At 37.8% G+C, this 19771-nt stretch overlaps 1 protein-coding gene and 2 long non-coding RNA genes across 4 annotated transcripts in view; 1 reads left to right on the plus strand and 2 right to left on the minus strand.

Moving 5' to 3' along the window:
- The window catches only part of LOC130925548 (uncharacterized), a 143537-nt gene extending 139812 nt beyond the window's left edge, over positions 1-3725 (minus strand). For both annotated transcript variants that reach the window (XR_009065812.1, XR_009065810.1), the window contains exons 1-2: positions 3576-3725; positions 3287-3395 (exon numbers count right to left, since the gene is read on the minus strand). This is a non-coding gene — a long non-coding RNA (uncharacterized LOC130925548). The remainder of the gene's footprint in view (positions 1-3286; positions 3396-3575) is intronic.
- Positions 3726-3978: 253 nt separating this feature from the next.
- Positions 3979-14868, minus strand: LOC130923916 (uncharacterized). The gene is made up of 5 exons (XR_009064806.1): positions 14841-14868; positions 12895-12986; positions 11756-11865; positions 6656-6839; positions 3979-4642 (listed from the first exon to the last, which is right to left on the minus strand). It is a non-coding gene; the product is annotated as an uncharacterized LOC130923916 (long non-coding RNA).
- Positions 13008-15753, plus strand: foxf1 (forkhead box F1). The gene is made up of 2 exons (XM_057850043.1): positions 13008-14188; positions 14868-15753. The coding sequence occupies exons 1-2, from the start codon at positions 13210-13212 to the stop codon at positions 15029-15031; spliced, it is 1143 nt and encodes a 380-aa protein (XP_057706026.1). The 5' UTR covers positions 13008-13209; the 3' UTR covers positions 15032-15753.
- Positions 15754-19771: the final 4018 nt, after the last annotated feature.

Here is a 19771-nt window from a genome sequence, read left to right on the forward strand (position 1 = left end):
ATTTCTGTTATTTATTTTTTGTTATTTCATTTATTTATTTTAACATCTTCACGTTGATGTTCCAATTTGCAAACATGTTGTGAAAAATTCTAAAAATCCTGTTCAATTGTTGTTGTTTTTTTCAACCCATTCCAAAATAACACAGTTTAGAGCTACAACTGCAATACCTTGAAACCGCGGCGTTTTTGCTCAAGGTTATGAGTCCATCAAAATCTCATACCGGCACATGGCTACCAATGACATGTTTTGATTTTAGGCCAGAAGGTATAAAATCATGCTGCTAATTAAATGATTTACTAATTTGCACACTGACACTAAGCTGATGATTGTTATGAACAATACAACAACAGCGAATGTCGTTTTAATGATTTGAAGGGGAATCTTCAAAAAACTTCAAGGAATAGGTTTGTTTAGAGGTAGGCATTGGTGGTATTAGACAGAAGGTATCATTTTCATTTGTTTTAATACAAACACTCATATCTAAATTTGTGCTGGGTATTTATTCCAATCAGAGGGGGGGGTTACAAGTTAAAAATTGTATTCAAGTCCTACAATAATAATAGTTTCAAACAAAGAAAGTTATTATAAAACATTTTCCTTGAAATAAATAAGAGTAAGTAGTTAGTGGAAAGTAACTAGTTAGTAACTGCTTTTTTTTTATAGCACACTAACATCAAAAAGAAAAAATGTAAATTAGAAATATGCCAATTCAAATATTGCCTTTAAAATATCATATTTTTACTGTACACTCGTGGCCAAAAGCTTTGAGATACTTTTGGAAAATCGCTCAATACACTCACTAGCATAATGTACATATTTTACTTAAGCCAACTAACATTTTCATCTTCAAAGCTGTGTTCATACATTGCGGATTTCCACACTTGCGTTACATCAATGAGAATGGAGAAAGGCCTACGAATAAGAGTTCTGCAATTTGATTCGTCATGTAGTGGAAGTCCCGCTGAGTTTATTATAATCCAGCCACTATACATCGTCTTCCTGCCATTCAGCGCAGCGCCACAATGCTGCCTGTTGACAGTCAGGACACACTCAACAGCATATCCGTGACTGTGTTTACGCTTCCCGTGCACTAAGTCAGCTGGCCGCAGGCTCTATTAGTAAAGTAAGAGCAAACCTTTGCAGTCGTTGTGCACAATTTTTACAACAATGTAAACTCGTTTTAAGTGTAGTGAAATGCAGGATGTTTACACTTGGATTTTAGTTTTGCATCGTAACTTGTGAATGTCCTTTATAGAACAACTGTATATAATGAGGAGGCACCCCACCAAATGTTCCTAAATGTCTGCAGTAATCAGGACACTCCTATAAAATGCTTAGATACAACTTTTTTTCCCCAATCACAAGAATAAACATGAACCAAACCTTTAATTTGTACTGAAATGGAATCAAGAAGCTTGAGGCCCTCTCCTGTGGCAAGCCTGATTACTTAATAATACGGTGATAAGCACAACTATCAATCAAATCCTCTGACAAGAGTTACAAGTCAGGAGAATTTTGGCAAACTTGGAAACGTTAGCTCTTATTGAGGCGGCATGTGTTCTTGTGCACACAGCTATATAGGTGGAAAGCAATGAGGTGTTATATTTATTTATAGAGCATAAGTGCAGTAGAGACCTATCTTGATAAAAGCTTTATAATCAAATGGTCACTCAGTAGATTGGCCAAGAGGGAGTATTTCAATGAATTAATGAATGAGAAATATTTTTATAAGAGGGAAAGGAGATTTGGCAACGCATGTTACTTTTGAAAGAAACACAAGAAAAACTATTTTTAGATTAAAAAGTATCATAAAATTAGGAAATGTGAGCAGCAGCAGTACTGTAATTTTGTTCAAAATACCGTAATTTTCACACTATTAGGTGCAGCTGACTATAAGCCGCCAACCTCCGAATTTGACACAAAAACGGCATTTGTTCATAGATAAGCCACACTGGACTATAAGCCGCAGCTGTCCTCACTGTATTATGAGATATTTACACCAAAAGATATCAACCGCTAACACTTGATTTGACAGCGGCATCATAAGGCTGTCCTAAGACCAAATGAACCACCATTGCTTCAAGAAGCTTCAATTTGGCCATCACTGTTCTCTTGAGGGAGACAGTCAACCACTGCTGCCACCTGCTGTCAACAATGTTGTCGTCCAACATGCCTCCTAGCATGTATTGCAGCGCTACAGATGTAAATAAAAAATCAAAATTCATGTTCTGTGCTAATTATTTCTTCAGTTACTGTTCTAGTTGTTTCATTCAATGCTAGGTATGGAATTTGGTAACATTTTATTTGACAGTGGCGCCATAAGACTGTCATAAGACCATCATAATTATGACATGACACTGCCATGAGTATTAATGAATGCTTTTGACAGATGCAATTTTGTGTCATCAGGCAAATTATCTGCCTTTTGAACGGATGTTAAAGATCCGAGCTGGACATAAATGGAGTTAGAGACATAATTTGCCGGATGACACGTAATGACATCTGTCATAAGCATTCATTAATGTCCATGATTATATCATGTCATAATTATGACAGTCTTATGGCAGTCCTATGACGCCGCTGTCAAATAAAGTGTTACGTATTTACCCAAATAAATCAACAAATAAGCCGCACTGGACTATAAAATGTAGGATTCAAAATGAGGGAAAAACCTAGCGGCTTATTGTCCGAAAGTTACGGTAATTAGGCTGTGGTAAGTGCCACACAAATTCTGCCTGGAAAACAAGGTGGCATGAAAAATGGGTAAATTCCTAGCAAATGTGTTGACCTACAGACTTAATGTGCCAGACAAATGTCTCTCAAATTTACAACCTTGACATTGGAGTGCACTTGTACTTGAAATTTGAAGAATTGAAAGCAAAAGATGAGCAACTTGTTGAAGTTTCCATTACAAATACATAACTTGGGTTTTTAGACTACTAGATTAGGCTCTTTGTGCAAGAGAGGACACAACAAAGTATCTTCAGACTTTAAAATGAATGATGATGGTGATGCCTCACTCGTTAGGAAAAATTATACATTTTAAATGTCTTATGTTCACGTCATGACACCTTATAAAAAAATAAAAGTCACAATTTAAAAGGAAAAGAAAAAAAGATTAATTACAATTCATTAGTGTGGGAGGAAATTTATGACAGTGGGACTAAAACTCACTGTCTCACAACAGTTTTGTTGACGGCCTGATATGACTTGGGTGTATTGGGACCCAGGCTATACAACACCATACATATAAAATGGACTTACAACTTATTGGAATGGTACTCACAAATCCTGAGTTCAATGGTAGAAGGTGATGATGACACAACTAATGGCAGCAAGTGGAACACAAGATGACTTTGCAACCACAGTCCGAAGAAAGAATCCGTCTTGGTCCGCTGTACAATAAAAGTCTGCCTTTAGTTGTAACGCTAAAATAAACCTCTCTACTTTACAACAGGTTAGCAAAACGCTGGCCTTAATATTAGCATGCTAAACTCTTTTAGCTATTAGCATTCCGTTGTGTGGCACAAACATTCCGCATGAGCACAATGAAAATAAATACATGAAGTACTCACCTTGCATCTGTTTACAAAGAGTTCAAAACGGCGGAACCAAGCGAGTCTGCATCTGCTTATTTTAGACACGATTTTTATCAGACTGACTTTTTAAACTTGTGCTCAAAGAACTGTATTGGAACTCATTTTTCCGTCCACGGAAGCGTCCAGTTACGACCACGCCTACTCCTAATTACCTGGACATCACAGAAATGCAAACATGTGCGAATGTACATGTATGAACATGTAAAATAGATTTTAAAATAATAACCAATGCTTTATTTCATTTAAAACAATCATGAAAGAAAAGAAAAGCTTATATGAAATAACAAAATGCAATGCAATACATATTAACTATATGTAGCATATTTAATAATAACATATGTATTCAAAAACTATTAAAAATTGAAAAATTTACCTAATATTATTCATTTTCGTCAGGTCTACATTTATTTTGACATTAACTGGAATGGCAGAAATATTTTGAATGGAGTTTGCTGTTACTATACAAAACACACATCTGAAATATTTTCTTGTAAGTCAATGCAAAAACAAAAAATAATATTAATAATAATAAATGGTCCCACTGACAGCATAGATCTCCAAAATCTGTAAATCCTGGTAGGTTAACTTGTATTTTAGGCAGGAAATATGAGAAAGGTTTTGCCTTGCAATGTCCTAAATGTAAACACATTCATTTTGCGTGCTAAATTTGCAATTTTCTATGAGTTTACAGCGTTTGCAGCAGAGATCAGGTGAAGTAAATCCTCCAAAATCCACTTTGGGAAGAGGTGCACCTTCACGGGGCTTAGGGGCCGCAGCTATTCTCTCTTCCAGCTCACCACTTGTAGCAGACCGTGGCTGATTTCCTTCCTTGCGTGACTCCAGAGTGTAAACACATGGCCGGAATGACTCATCACTATTTCTCACTTCCATGCTCTGATATAAACACAAGGATGGGTCAGGGGTCATTTTGGGGTAACAAGCGGGCGTGGGCGGGCTTAGCATGTCTCCGTGGAAGACATCTTCCATTCTCCCAAGAATTCACAGCTTCCTTTGACCAAAGCCGAATGCCTGCCCACTACAGTCTAGAGGAAGCAGAAAAAGAAACACAGTTAGAAAAAGAAGAGCTGCAATTCAAGTGACAGATTGTCTTCTTTTGCTGTGCAGCATGGAAAGAATGCTGATGTGATGTATTTCTGTTCACCTTCCATAATAGAGGCAGTACATGTTAAAAAGCGTGACGCTCGGATGCGAGCAAGAGGGGATGTGGCTTAGTTCAATCGCGTGGCGAGAATTGGCTTCATTCATTCTCAAACTGATTTATAAGACATGGAAAGTGTGTTTATGTGCAGCTGCCAGCTTGTCTTTGGAGAAGAATGACACCACGTGTAAAAAAAAAAAAAAAAATTAAGGGTGTCTTTCGTAAGTCTCTTCAGCTTAACATTGCCGCAGGCCGTTTAAGCAGAACATGGGGGGATTGACACTTCCCGTCAGGGTCCAAATGTGAAAAAGGGCCAAATACAGTGCAACATCAATCACTTGGCACTCCACAGCTTCCCCAGCGCTATTGTTATAGAGCAGGAAATAGCCAGTAGCAGGTGGAAATAAAAATGCTCTAACAACTACAGCATCGGGGCAAATATTATTCCCAGGATGAGCCCAACATTTACACAACCACGCACATAAACAGACAGACAAATACAGCAACCTTTCTGTTTCAGAGATACAGCAGTGCTGCAATTTAAAACATTTGCATTTTAAAGAATTTAATCATTTTTGCCACATTTTTTGCTTCCATTCAATGGACATTGTGCTGCCCAGTTGGTGCGCATGCCTTGACCACCAGGAGGAAGTATAGAAACAAACAGACACAAACAATTTAACTCAATGACTTTGTAAGTTGCTGTAATATAGGAATATGACCTAGTGAGTAATGTTATATTGTACTATCTGTGTTCATGTATTAACCATCTTTGGCATTTTGTATTGTGTTGGCAGTTTAATGTTAAACTTCAACTGAGAGTGGCGAAACTAGCTTTGAGCCCCATTTTTGCAGAATATTTACTTCTGCTTCTTTTTGTGTGTGTTAATTAAATTTCCATACAACGTAGGGCTTGTATTTCAAATATTTGCTCGCAAGGCAAAGCGGAAAATCAGCCATCATTGCCAAGTACAATGGAACATAAAGAAGGGTATCAGGAAAGGAGGAAAATTGGAAATGTATTAATTCCCTTTCCTTTATTTCTTCCAACTCAAGGGTTAAGTCGTCTCACACTTCAATAAGTCGGGCAAAACTACTGACATGCCCCCATAGTGACTTCTGGTGCTGTGAGAATGAAAAATACTGAGGTTTTTTTAGTGTGTCACTACATTTTACATCATGTTCTTGATCTTTCTCCAATTGACAGGTTTTCATTGGACACGATGCTGCCACATGTTTTAATTGCAGCCTCTCTTTGCCTTCTTTCCGTCCTCGCTGCTCTTCATGTGGGATGGAAGGCTGCGACCTGGCAGGGTGGCTGTCACACAATGCCCACGCCTGTGATGCTTCGCTGGGACCCCCTTCCACTCAGGAAATGCTCTCGGCCTTTTTCCCACCCTCGCGCTCCACTGTGGAGAGCCGGGCATTACCCTCCGAATCCAGTTACCGTCCCAAAACATTCCTGACTGATTCTGACCGCTGCCTACCCGGCCTTCCCGCAGACAGCCAGGATGTGCCCTCATTTCAAAGGGACTGGAGTATCAATTTGGGTGCTACCAAAGATCTTCATGGCACTAACTGCATGACAGGAAGCTAGTGCGACACCCTCCCCCCATGTTTGTCTCATTTGTGGTTTGTTATTAAGTAGCTTGAGTTGGGTGCAGGATATAAAATATCCAACTCAGGTTGCTAGGATGAGAACTCCAATTGTGGTGGATTGTTTGGCAACTCTTGATTGCTTTTTCCGAATCAGCTTACCGCAGGAAACCCCCCTTAAGAGCAGAAAAAACAAGAAAAACAAAAAAGTTAAGACTGAAGATTGTGTAAACGCGCATTGGAGCCCACATTGCACCCCATCCCACTGCCATCAGGGTGGTATCACAGCAAACTAACTTACTTTCGCGGCTACCAGACATCTGTTCGGGCCCTCGCTGCTGTGGTTTATGTCTCATCTTCTATTATTGATGGCTCATCAGAAGCATTGTGCCGGACTGGCCCTGCATGGGAGGTGTGCACATGCAGCCACAGGGTGGAGTGCCATTAACTGGCTCCCATCCGTTGTGTGGGACAGAACACATTGCCTGGAAGAAAAGCAAGCAGAAGACACGTGATGCAAAGAGATGATTTTTTTGGGGATTTTTTTTTTTTAATGAAAATATGATATTGACCCTTTCAGGGACAGTGGTCACTACAGAGGACAACTATTCAAAAGTTAAAAACATTATTCCTCCATAGAGCACTTTTTATTATATAATTTTCTAAGATGTACCAATAATTGTTGTATTTTGTATAATTCCAAATAAATTTGTAAATGAATATGATGTTAATAGAAAAATAATTCAATTAAAACACTCTAAAGTTGATTGTTTTTTTTCATAATATTAATCTTTCATTGTAACTTGTTGCAAACCATTGAAAGCAATAGACGTCCAATTCATTCAAACCATGAAGACTGGCTCATGTCTCAGTGCCATTGACACCGTTAGACATCCATACCAGTTTGACTGGGAAGCACACATTCTTGAGAAAGACTTCTTTGATTCACAAAATAAATTCATTTGTATTATTTATAGGCTAGTTTCATTGTGACCACAATACATTGACACAGAATAGAATGTAAATTTGAAAAATGGGTTGAAAATTGTCAATTTTGCTGACATGTACAGAATACAACAAATTTGGTTTAATTCACAAATTTTTAAAAAATAGGTTTAAAGCATTAAATCACATTTATAGGTTTTGTGGAATTAATAACAACTCTTTCCCTCAATCTCTTAAAGTCAATTATTCTATAAACAATATAGACACTCATAATATAGATTAATACAGATTATATACAAACACACGCTGATGGATACACATAGATACACACATTCATTGACAGAAATTTAAAAATAAAACCAGGTCTATTATTTAGCAATATATTATGTTACATTTTATTAACATAGTCTTCAATTTCTTGATTTCTTACATTTGCACAAGTATTTTTTTTTAATTAAAAAGTGTCAGCCTGAAAAGCAAACAAAAAAGAAATTATAAAAAAAGACAATATTCACCGAGTTACATATAGAGCTACAGAGCAGCCTCCTTACTTTCACGCTCAGAATTTGAGTAACCTTGATTTGTGACCATGAATTGCCATATTTTTGTATTATCACATGCATTTAAGTTATGATTTTTAATTTTCTATTAATTTATAAACAAAAATAGATGCCCAAACCTTTGATAATCTAACAGGGGCTTAATTGTTGTTGTAAATGTGAACCTCATATGGACACTGAATATTTCTGTAATTTTTGGCTGCGCCAAATCCTGCACTCTGTCCTTCAATGTCAAATTAAGCGGCAGCATGAGGGCTCCAAATAAATAATCAATTTGACTCTTTTTATTGTGGACCAATTTAACTTGGATCAAGTCAAACATATTCCCTTGCATCCAAATAGAAGTCATTTGACATAGTAATTGATGTTGATACATTTAATTTATACATGTAACTTTTTGAAAACTGGAAGCTCTTCTGTTTAAATTCTGGCATGTGTTTGCTTTCACAAAGCAATTTTAGATTTGGATTGTTTAATTTTGTTATTCTAAAGTACATGCAGTGTAAACTTAAAATATATTTTGTATCATTTGTGAGAAATAAACTCAACAAATTTTAAACATTTTATGCTCTTGGTTTAAAAGCATCAAATTTATTGATTAGTGTGATGTCATCTTTAAAATTATGAGTTGCTGTATGTGCAGTAATATATCTAATATATATTTGCAGTTTTAGTAAAGCGTTAAATTATACGTAAATTGTGCACATCATGGTAAAAGTACAGTAATGCAAAATGGCAAAAACTGATAATAGCTAGACCTTCTGACGCATGGGAGTCCATTATTTGTAGGGAATGTAATACTGTATTAATAATTCCTAAATTTTAATATTATGTGCCCTTTATTGAAGTGCAATCAAGGAATATGATCGAGTGATTATATCCCCACACGTCATCTGATTGTCTAATGGAATTTTTAAAATCGCTTATACAAAATATTATTGTCAATTACTGTACTAAAAGATTGAGACTTTCCAAGTTACAAAAATATTCACCAAAAAACACAATAAAACGTGTGGTGCTATTTTCTTTGTAAAAATTGTTCCACCTTAACTTTAAGTATTGGATTATGGATAAAATAGCATATATACCTAATTTTATGACCTGTGACTGTTTTTGGTTTCATGGCCTCTTACAGTGCTTAACGTCCTCTGAATAGGAACTGTATACTTTTTTGTTAGCTGCATGTGGCCATTAAAAAAAGAGGAGCGTGCAAAGCTCAGTCGCTATAGTACAACAACTGCACGGTTAGAGGCCATCAAACACACTTGGCGTTCACGTAGAGACCCCAAAAGCGCGCAATCAGCGGTCTGCGAGACAGCCCGTCCTTTCTCGTTCACATAAACAGCACTTAAAGGAAAATATACATGGCCACCTACAGCGCAGGGAAAGTGATGAGGGCTCCACATCACACTGCTTTCAATTAAAGCGACAATGAACTGCAGGCGACATTGACTCGTCCAAAATGCATTTAGAAAAGCGGCCCTGCATTGCCCCCCCCAAAAAATAAAACTTTAAAAGGTTTCATTCATTGAAGATGGAAAATTGTATTTTTTGTTTCACTTAACCATGGATTTGGATTTTTATTTTTTTTAAATTACATTTTCCATCATGATATGCATATCTGTAATATACATTACTTGAAACAATTCTAAATGCGCATTTTGGCATGTGAGCTTGGTTGAAATTTTGTTTCAAATTCAGCCAACTTCCAACAACAATTCATATTTATGTTACATCCCTTTTAAAATGTCGTAAGGCCTTTTCCATGTCTGACAGGACATTAAACTTAATTTTATGTGCAACTCTATAAACGCCATTAAATATTATTAAACATACACACTTCTCTGATTTAATATTCACTAATATCGCTTTAAAACCTTATATTGCCAAATGCATCACATTTGATACACCTAAAATTTCATGATTTTGAGACTAATTCAGAATTTTGACATTTCTTTTTGAAAAAAGAAAATGATGGATGCAAGTCAACACATGCATCTGCACGTTCCATGGAAAAAAACAAACAGGATTTAGCTAGGGTTATAGATATCTGAGTGCGTATTACACATATTCATTTGGACTTTTCACAAATTTGGAAAAAAAAAAAAAAAGGTTTCATTAGGACCTTTTTTATGTACTTCCCTGATCTAAGTACAAGTAAGGCCGAGACTTGAATGGAACAACACTTCTTTATTCAATGTGCTTCTCATCATATATGTCACAGAGACATAACAGAGATTCCTTTTTATACTATAATACCACACCCACATGAAGTGCACACTAAGGCAACAGCAGTGTGACATAAATATGTCACAACCTTATTTTTCAAATTTTGGAATTCTCTGATAATTGCTTCATATTGCTAGCATTAAAGGGTTAAAATAGTTCACGCTATGCTTTCAACTTGCATGCTTTTATAACGACTTTGGCGTTGTTATACTCACAGCAAGAGGGGGCTATTTGTGTTTTGGTTATATTATAGTGTTTCTGTCCTCGTGCTTTTGTTTTGCGTCATTTGCATATAGACTCATTGAAGAACTGAAGTGTTTTTAATCTACATTTTATAATTCATTGGAGTCTTTCACACTGCATGTTTAAATATTTACGTACAATGTTCTCACTAAAAGGTTTATGTATTTTTAGAGTGTCCATGTTTACCATCTTAGGGAAATGTATATGTGTCTTTATATGACCAAATTTAAATCTGCACATTTAATAGCAATAGAAAATTCGATCAAAAGGTCTTCTATAAAGAAACATGTGGGAGTGTGTTTCTTGGTCAAATGATGAGCTCAGAAGAAAACACATTAAGTATGTTGGGAGTGGGGGGCTATATTAGGTTCATTGCAGTAAATAAGGTATACATGACGGTCCGGAAGGCCTGTCAGGACTGTGCACTCTGCGGTCTACCTCCACCTAAGTGGCCCTGCTTTCCTGGGTATGCAGAGCTGTCCAATATTTCACGCTGCTGGGACGTCATGGAAGCAGGGGGCTGGGGGGGGGGGGGGGGGGGGCGCACAATCTGCCTGCGACACCATTTCAGAAGCATTTCCTTTACCATACTAATGACGAATAAACCATCAGTGCAATAAACATTCATGGATTTATGAAAGCAAAATTTTTGACAGCTAATGAATAAAGTCGTAAAAAGTTGTGATCGTGCATATTCTGCAATTTGCAATGAGTATCGGTTGGGATTTTGCATCAGTCTGAAATGAATACAACGCTAATTTGCCATTTTATTTTAGGATACCATTAAAGGCGTATAATGGAATAGAGGTATTATACAGTATAATAAAAGGAGCGCGCATGCCGGGTTGTAGTGGTGCGCGCTGCATGGGTGGTCCCTGATGGTCGCTGATAATATGTGTGCCCCCCAGCTATTATGAAATTTGAATCAATGTCAGAGCAGTTGTCGGTTGAAACAATAAGAACATTTACTTATCTACGCGTGCGCTCACTGTGCACCTCTGTCACCTTCAAACTTGACAATGAAGTTTTGATCATGAATCAAAGCATGGAACAAAAACGCCGCTTGGACTGCTGCCGTAAGGCAATTGCTGTCATTCAATGATATGGGGGAAAAAACACAATACCAAGAATGAGTTGTGTGATTATAGGTTTTGGGAGCAGGAAAGCTGAGCCCAAGGTGAGGTGGAAAGGTTTGCACTGCAGTTATGGAGCTCTCCAGGGAACAATAAGCAAGCTACTGTCAACAGTTTGAGCTTATAAACTGATCAGCTTTCAGTGTGATTTGCATGCCCTGCTGCAAATCACAGTCAGTCAAAAATTCCACTTTTTAATAGATCAAATGAGAACAACCAAATACCTTGTTCTCCGTCATGCATGCAGTCAAATATAAAGCCCAAATTTAAGATGACGCAAATGTAACTTACTTGAATTTCTGGATCACCTCTGCAAGCTAAGTCCATCCGTGGTCTCACGCCCGAACTTCTGTGCTCAGAGCACGGCAGAGCCTCAACTTCACTCCCCGGGTGACTCCTGCCTGCATAAATATTATGACTTACACAAACAATATTCTGCTGCATACAAAACAGCCCGCGACTTCTCTGAGCGGGGCACATCACATCACAATGAGTAATAAGATGATTGAACAAGGCTTTTTGTAGATTTTTTTCCCCCCGCTTATTTCAAGAAGAGAACATGTTTACATTTTACTGTGTAAACATCCTGCCCACTCGCCAGCTTACAGAAATATGGAGGGTGGGCATTAAAGTGAGATTGTTTTTTAAAAAAAAAAAAAAAAAGATAAAATAATAAATAAATAAATATAATGGCTGTGCATCAACCCGTGGGAAATGTGTGAAAATTTGCACCAAATTTAATTCTCATTGAATTCATTAGTTGCCAATGGCGGGGCTAGACGTCCAATCCTTTTGGACTGGGAGAGGTTGGCAGCAGATGATCCCTGCCTGCCTCACAGTCAAAATGGATTGGACTTCTGGTGCCGTCAGAGGCATTAAAAGATGAGCGTTCACAGCTACTCTTTTTCAGTTTAAATAAATTGGACGCCTATGGCTGTCAATGGCAAGCAATGAGTTAAATATAATGGCATAAAAAAACAAAACAAAACAAAACAAAACAAAACAAAAAAATAGTGTATGGGGCCATATCCAGTGTATATCTGTTAAACATATTATTGATTTATAATTCTATACGATGATTAATAATTATATATATACAGTATATTTATTTTTGTATGAGCTCACTCAACTAGTTAATATTGTGGCCAATATTCCCAAAATTTGACGTCTGAACGCCATGGTGTCATGCTTTTTTTTTTTGCCATATGAGGGTTCATTATATCACATAATTACAATTGTGTTTATAGGGATTCAACATTTTAAAAAAGAAAGTGGGGATTTCAAAATTAATACACAAATCAACGAAAACACTTAAATAATTGGCAAGTGTTCGTATGATTAAAATACAGTAGTTATCAAATATTGAAGATACAGTGACCTTTCTGAACGAAAGGAAAGTAAAATTGGAGAGAGAAAAAAAGTGAGTGTACCCAGATGTGCGTGCTTCCAGCCCACCATTGGAGTAGGAGGGAAAGTGGGCGGGACCCTCCTTTTTCGGCCGGCCAAGACATGCAGCTTCCAACTCGTGATGGCAACAGATAAGTAAAAAAGTCAGCAGGACAACACACAGCAAGTGAAGTGGAAAGCGGCTCCTGTTCTACTCGTGATCCCGCTCTGGAAAACTTTAGGACTAGAAACTCTGCCAAGAACTCGAGAAGAAGTTGTATTTATTTCTTTATGCCTGCAGTGAGTTGACATCGTCTGGTCTCGAAGGTGAGGAGGTGGAAGACATTTAAGTCTAACTCATGACGGCAGAGGTCCAGCAGCCCCAAGCGCAGACTCCTGCCCAGAGCAGCCCCATGTCTGCTCCGGACAAGACCGCTGTGATGGACACCTCTTCGACGTCGTCCACAGCCAAAGCCAAAAAGAGCAACGCGGGAATCCGCCGACCAGAGAAACCCCCTTACTCCTACATCGCTCTCATCGTCATGGCCATCCAGAGCTCGCCCACCAAGCGGCTGACCCTCAGCGAGATCTACCAGTTTCTGCAGAGTCGCTTCCCCTTCTTCCGGGGCTCCTACCAAGGCTGGAAGAACTCTGTGCGTCACAATTTGTCCCTAAACGAGTGCTTCATCAAGCTGCCCAAGGGCCTTGGACGGCCCGGGAAGGGTCACTACTGGACAATCGACCCGGCCAGCGAGTTCATGTTCGAGGAGGGCTCATTCAGGAGAAGACCGCGAGGCTTCCGTCGCAAGTGCCAAGCGCTCAAGCCCATGTACAGCATGATGAACGGCTTGGGCTTTAACCACATCCCAGAGTCGTATAACTTCCAAGGCAGCGGCGGGGGGCTCTCGTGTCCGCCGAACGGCTTGTCTCTAGACAGCGGGATCGGGATGATGAACGGACACTTAGCAGGGAACATGGATGGGATGGCTCTGTCCGGCCACTCCATGACTCACTTGTCGGCCAACGGCGGCCATTCGTACATGAGCAGCTGCGCCGGCTCAGCCGCCGAGGGGGGGTACCCCCACCACGACAACTCCGCCTCGCCTCTGCTCACCAGCGGCGGCGTGATGGAGCCGCACCCGGTCTACTCCAGCCCGGCGTCGGCGTGGGCTCCGGCTCCCACTTCGGCTTCGCTCAACAACGGAGCTTCTTACATCAAACAGCAGCCTCTATCCCCATGTAACCCGGGGGCCAACCCGCTGCAACCCAGCCTGCCCACGCACTCGTTGGAACAGCCTTACCTGCACCAGAACGGCCACACGGCCACAGATTTACAAGGTAAGTTTTCATTTAGAATAATACCGCGATGATAACAATCACACGCGAGTTTACATTGAAGCAGATGGCGTAGAAAAATGAAAACAAAGAGCAGCCGCATAATTATTAGTGTTGGGCCACGATGGAGTGCTGCACTGACCTTATGCCAAGCGAGGGCCTTGGAGGGAAAAAAAATCAGTGGCAAAAACGCTTGGAAAAATTAGGCATATTCAAGAAAGTTTAAATAACAATGACTTCATGTAAAAAAGTAATTGGAAAAAAAAAATTTTTTTTTAACATCTCACAAACTTATTAAGGGAATATCGTAAAATTGGACAATAACGTACATGTATAAATTGGAAAAATGAACGCATAAAGTCTATGGCAATTCTGCAATTATGGAAATTATTTAGGGAAACACCTTATACAAAATCAACAAGTGTGTCTTTTTTTCTTTTGTGTATATTCATGCTATACAATATGACCCAAAGATATAGTTTGTCAATGTGAACAGCTGAAACGCATTGGACGTCTATCACCGTCAGTGGCACTGAAACATTATCAAGTTCCAACTGATAATACGCCATCAATGGCAGACATTTATAGGATATTTACTATACTGTTATTTACAAATGCAATTTAAAATTTACTGAGATGAAAAAATACAGCATACCATAAACGTGTGCGTGTGTATCTTCAGGCATCCCTCGGTACCATTCGCAGTCCCCGAGCATGTGCGACCGGAAGGAGTTCGTCTTCTCCTTCAACGCCATGACGTCTTCGGCCATGCACTCACCAAGTAGCGGCTCGTACTACCACCACCAGCAGGTCTCCTACCAAGACATCAAGCCGTGCGTCATGTGAAGGTTCCGCTGAGAAGGGATGGACAAGAAAACCACTGAGGGGGTGCGAGGAAAGGCCTCTATAAAAGACAAGCCGGACTACTTTTTCCTCCCCTCTTCCAAGCAAGCATCTGTAATGGTGATGATAATAATAATATATAATAATACAAACTTTTACGTGCCGTCACCACGGAGCAGCGAAGGGAGAGTCTGCTGACGTTTGGTACAAAGTCCTGCAGCGCGGATGACTAAAATTTCACACTTTTGTCCAGCTTTTCTTCTTCGTCATCCTTGTAAAAAATGCACACTATTTTCTGTGTTTTCGTTCTTTGGCATATTACACTATTTTGGACTTTCAGCAACATGATTGTGGACATTGCATTTTTACATGTCCATTTAGACTGTATAAAAATAATTAAGGCACTTTTTGAATAGCCTATAAGCGCAACTTTTTTTTTTTTATTTATTCTGAAGGCCTGCATATTTGTAATTTCAGGCGAATTGGCCAAGGAGGTAATATGCTTTATTGGCAATATTTGTCAGAACGCTTGTTATTTGTTTTAAAATGAAAATGGAGGATATATTATAAGCACCGTTTCTGTCTGTCATTAGGATAAGTAGACCATTTATTAATGCCAGCACTGTATACTGTTCTATATTGTTGGAGAATTTAGCGAGGGTCATCCGTCATACAATTTGTAAGAAATAAAACATTTGTTGGGTTGTTGACGCCTAAATTCTCAACAGGGACACATTTGAATTCTGTTTAAAATTTAAAACATTGATCTGAGAATTTTCAGGGAAGATGAATCCATTTTTCAGTTTTTGCTCATTTTGCAGAAATATTAATTAAATCACTGATAGTCAACTGTTTTCAACGTGTCAGGAATACGAATACGTTATTCTGTTGAAAATGTATTTAAACATGAATTACAATTACTGAAAAGCAGTTGAAAAAAGGGCTATATGATTAAAAATAACTCAGAATTATAGTTAAATTATGCCGAGGTAAATTCACTCATTAGCACATATACGGTATAGAAAAACGCTTCAAAATGATGAAATAGAAATACTGTGTTTGTTAAAAATGTTCAACCTAAAAAAAAAAATAAAAAAAAAACTCTGAAAGGTTTTCAATTAAAAACATGCTTGCAATAACAGTTGAACTTGCATACAATGTACAATTGTATCGCATCAGTTGTTTCCAATATTTTTACCAAAAAAGAAACTACTGAATTTAATATTATTGTGTAAACTCATGAATCTCAGTTTGTACAAGCATGTGTACAGAATGATGGTGAAAAGAGAAAGTTGGCTTTATATGCAACGTCTCATTTAATTAAAAACTGATGAAACAGTTTTTTTTTTTTTTTTTTTTTTTTAAAGTAAAAATACGTTTAATTCATTGGCTGCCATTGACGACGATAGACGTCCAATCCATTTTGACTGGGAGGTCTGGCAGCGATCGTTCGATTGCTGCCAGACCCCAATCAAACTAGATTGGACGTCTATCGCCGTCAATGACCATGAAACACGATCACTCAGTTCAAGTAATGCTGATGATGTTGATTCCACAATCATTATACATGACTATACTCGCATTGAATGAGTTAAGAAAATGTCGTGTGCTACCATAGAAAACAGACGGATACAAGGTGTTATTCTATAAAATAGCTGCATACTATACTAACTGTACATCACACTCCAATCTGTAAAATGCAATGCATTTAACACCATAAGACTTTACTTCACGGAGCACATATGGCCAAGCAGCAGTGGAATCCCCTCATTTAAAACTGATGACATTGATTTAGGTGTGGCAAGGAAAAGGGGGCGAGATGACTAACCACAGCTGCTCCGCTGACCTGCAGGCCTGCATGCCAGCTCCAGAAAAAGCCCGAAGAAAGCTGCTGGCTGTAGACTGACATGACTTGTTGGATGTGTGCGAGCAGCAAGTACATTCTGTAAACAAACAGCAAGCAGGTAAAAGAAAGTGACGTCGTGTTGTTGTTTTAAATGTAAAATAACATATTTGAAGCAGTCTCCACATAATTTTTCGATAAGCAATATTAGATCCCTTTGGAAAATGTCAATTTATATATGGCGGAAAACACTCAGGTGACTTGAAGTTCTGCTCTGAGACTCCCAATTTTGCCAAATTTCAAAATTGTCCTATATGCATGTGATACATCATTGGACAGCTTACAATCTCAATTTTCTTGGGGAAGAAAACTTTTGGACAGCAGGGCATAAAAAACAAAACAAAACACTAAACCCTATTGGAGGTGATGTTATGATAGAGCATAATTGAAGACGCCATGATTTTAACGAGATATTATCGCGTTCTTACCTTGTTTCGATCTGAAAACTCCGTGTCTCACCGAGTGTCAAGGCACAGCTGTGAATGGCCACAGCTGGACTTTTTGGGGATTTTACGGGTGAAACATGGTAAAATAACAAGGACCGCGATGCAGAAATCGCAGACATCAAGGAGTGGTTGAGATTTTCACATATTTACCCTTTTAATCGTTTTTTCACCCCAATTTTTCTTTGTTTGGATCAATTATTTATCATCTCAAATATCGGGGGAAATGCGACAGTAACAAAAAAAAATACAATTAAGCGATAGTTATGAGGTAGATATCCGTGACCTATTTACGGACACTATTTTTTCCCATTGTGACGTAATTTGTTTAAAAGTGAATCATTTTTTATAGTTTCCCCCCCAAAACGAAATATTAGACATCAATTAATGATTCTAAGCCCTAAATGACAGACATTTCGAATAATAAATGGAATTACTTACCTCATTTTAATGACTGGGTTGAAACAAAAGCGGTTGTGCGTTGTCTGTAAATGGGGGTCCCCAGGGTAAAACGGACTAATTAAAAATAGTTCAGGGGCTTAATGCGCCATGAAACTGATATGGCAGCATATAGACATATTGTTCTATCAAACACAAAAGTTGTTTTGGCTTAAAATACAGTTTATTTTAAAGAGGGGTGCAAGAGGAGGAACTGCTTTTTCAGCCTTGTCTGTTTTCCGCCCTATATAAATATTATATTGACAGTAAATTCCTGACGTCATGAGCTATGGGTAATAGTTGTATTCAAGCAAATCACTTATGGTACGTGAGTTCTGGTCAATTAATTACATTATATAGTATTGTAATGTGTTCAATAAAAGTGACGATGTTGATGACACCCAACTGCCTTTTGGTGAATCTGCTCAATTTGGGAAAAAAAATTAGATAAAACGGATATAGGGTTTAATAAAAACAAGCAAACAAACAAACAAACAATTAAGCATAGATTTAACAATAAAAATTTACATTAGAGGTAGTTGCAAAGATTAGAAATAATGCCAGAAAGGTTATGAACAAATACATGGCGGAAAACACTCCGGTGACTGAAGTTCCACTCTGAGACCCCCAATTTAGCCAACTTTCAAAATTGTCAGATATGCACGTGTGATACATCATTGGAAAGCTTAAAATCTCAATTTTCTGGTGGAATAAACAATTTGAACTGGAGGGCATTTAAAAAAAATAAAAATAAAAATAAACAGCAAAACCCTATCTGGATGTGAGAGCAGGCGAGAGCAGAATTACAGACGCCATGACTGTAATGAGATATCGCGCATACTTACCTTGTTTCGATACAAAAACTCCATGTAGCATGTATCACTGAGTGTCAAGACACAGCTGTGAATGGCCACAGCTGGAGTTTTGGGGAATTTTATGGGTGAAACATGGTAATATTCCAAGGGTCGCGATGCAGAAATCGCAGACATTAAGGAGTGGTCGAGATATTCTTTTTCATATATTTACCTTTTCAAGCGTTTTTTTTTCCCTCCAGTTTTTCTTTGTTTGGATTGATTATTTATCATCTAACATATCGGGAAAAAATGCGAAAGAAACAAACAAACAAACAAAATACAATTAAGCGTTTGTTATAAGGTAAATATTCATGATTTTTTTTTACACATGAAGCAATTATCAGAGAATCCCAAAATTTGAAAAATAAGTTCCTAATGAAACGTTTTTTTCAAATTTGTAAAAAGAAAAGTCAAAATGAATATGTGTAATAAGCGCTTTGATAGCTAAATCCTGTTTGGTTTTCTCATGGAACCTGCAGATGCATGTGTTGACTTGCATCCATCATTTTTTTTTTTTCCAAAAAGAATTGTCAAAATTCTGAATTAGTCTCAAAATCATGAAATTTTAGGTGTATCAAATGTGACACGTTTGGCAATAAAGGGTTAAAAGCTTAAAATATGCGAGTGAATAAAGTTTAAAGTCATTTTTTAAACGAAATATTAGACATCAATTAATGATTCCAAGCTAAAAATGACATTTTGAATAATAAATATAATTTATTACCTTCGTTTTATGGCTGGGTTGAAACAAAAGCGGTTGCACGACATCTGTAAACGGGGGTTTTCAGGGTAAAACGGGCAGACTAAAAATAGTTCGGGGGCTTCATGTGCCATGAATCTGCTATGGCATTATTTAGACTTATTGTCTATCAAATACAACAGTTGTTTTGGCTTAAAATACAGCAGTTTCTTTTAAAGAGGAGTGTTTAGTCTTGTCTGTGTTTTCCCGCCATATTACATATACACACACACACACATATATACATATACACGCATATATAAACATATATATACACATATACATATATATACACATACATACACACATATACATATATATATACACACATATACACAAACATATATATATATATTATATATATAA

Source organism: Corythoichthys intestinalis, chromosome 1, assembly GCF_030265065.1.
Source record: "Corythoichthys intestinalis isolate RoL2023-P3 chromosome 1, ASM3026506v1, whole genome shotgun sequence".
Taxonomy (NCBI): Eukaryota; Metazoa; Chordata; class Actinopteri; order Syngnathiformes; family Syngnathidae; genus Corythoichthys; species Corythoichthys intestinalis.

Excerpts from the sequence above, each read along its gene's own strand:
- foxf1 (XM_057850043.1), top strand. The coding sequence starts at position 13,210 with ATGACGGCAGAGGTCCAGCAGCCCCAAGCGCAGACTCCTGCCCAGAGC. Across the intron at positions 14,189-14,867 it reads CACGGCCACAGATTTACAAG|GCATCCCTCGGTACCATTCG; the intron begins GTAAGTTTTCAT and ends GTGTATCTTCAG.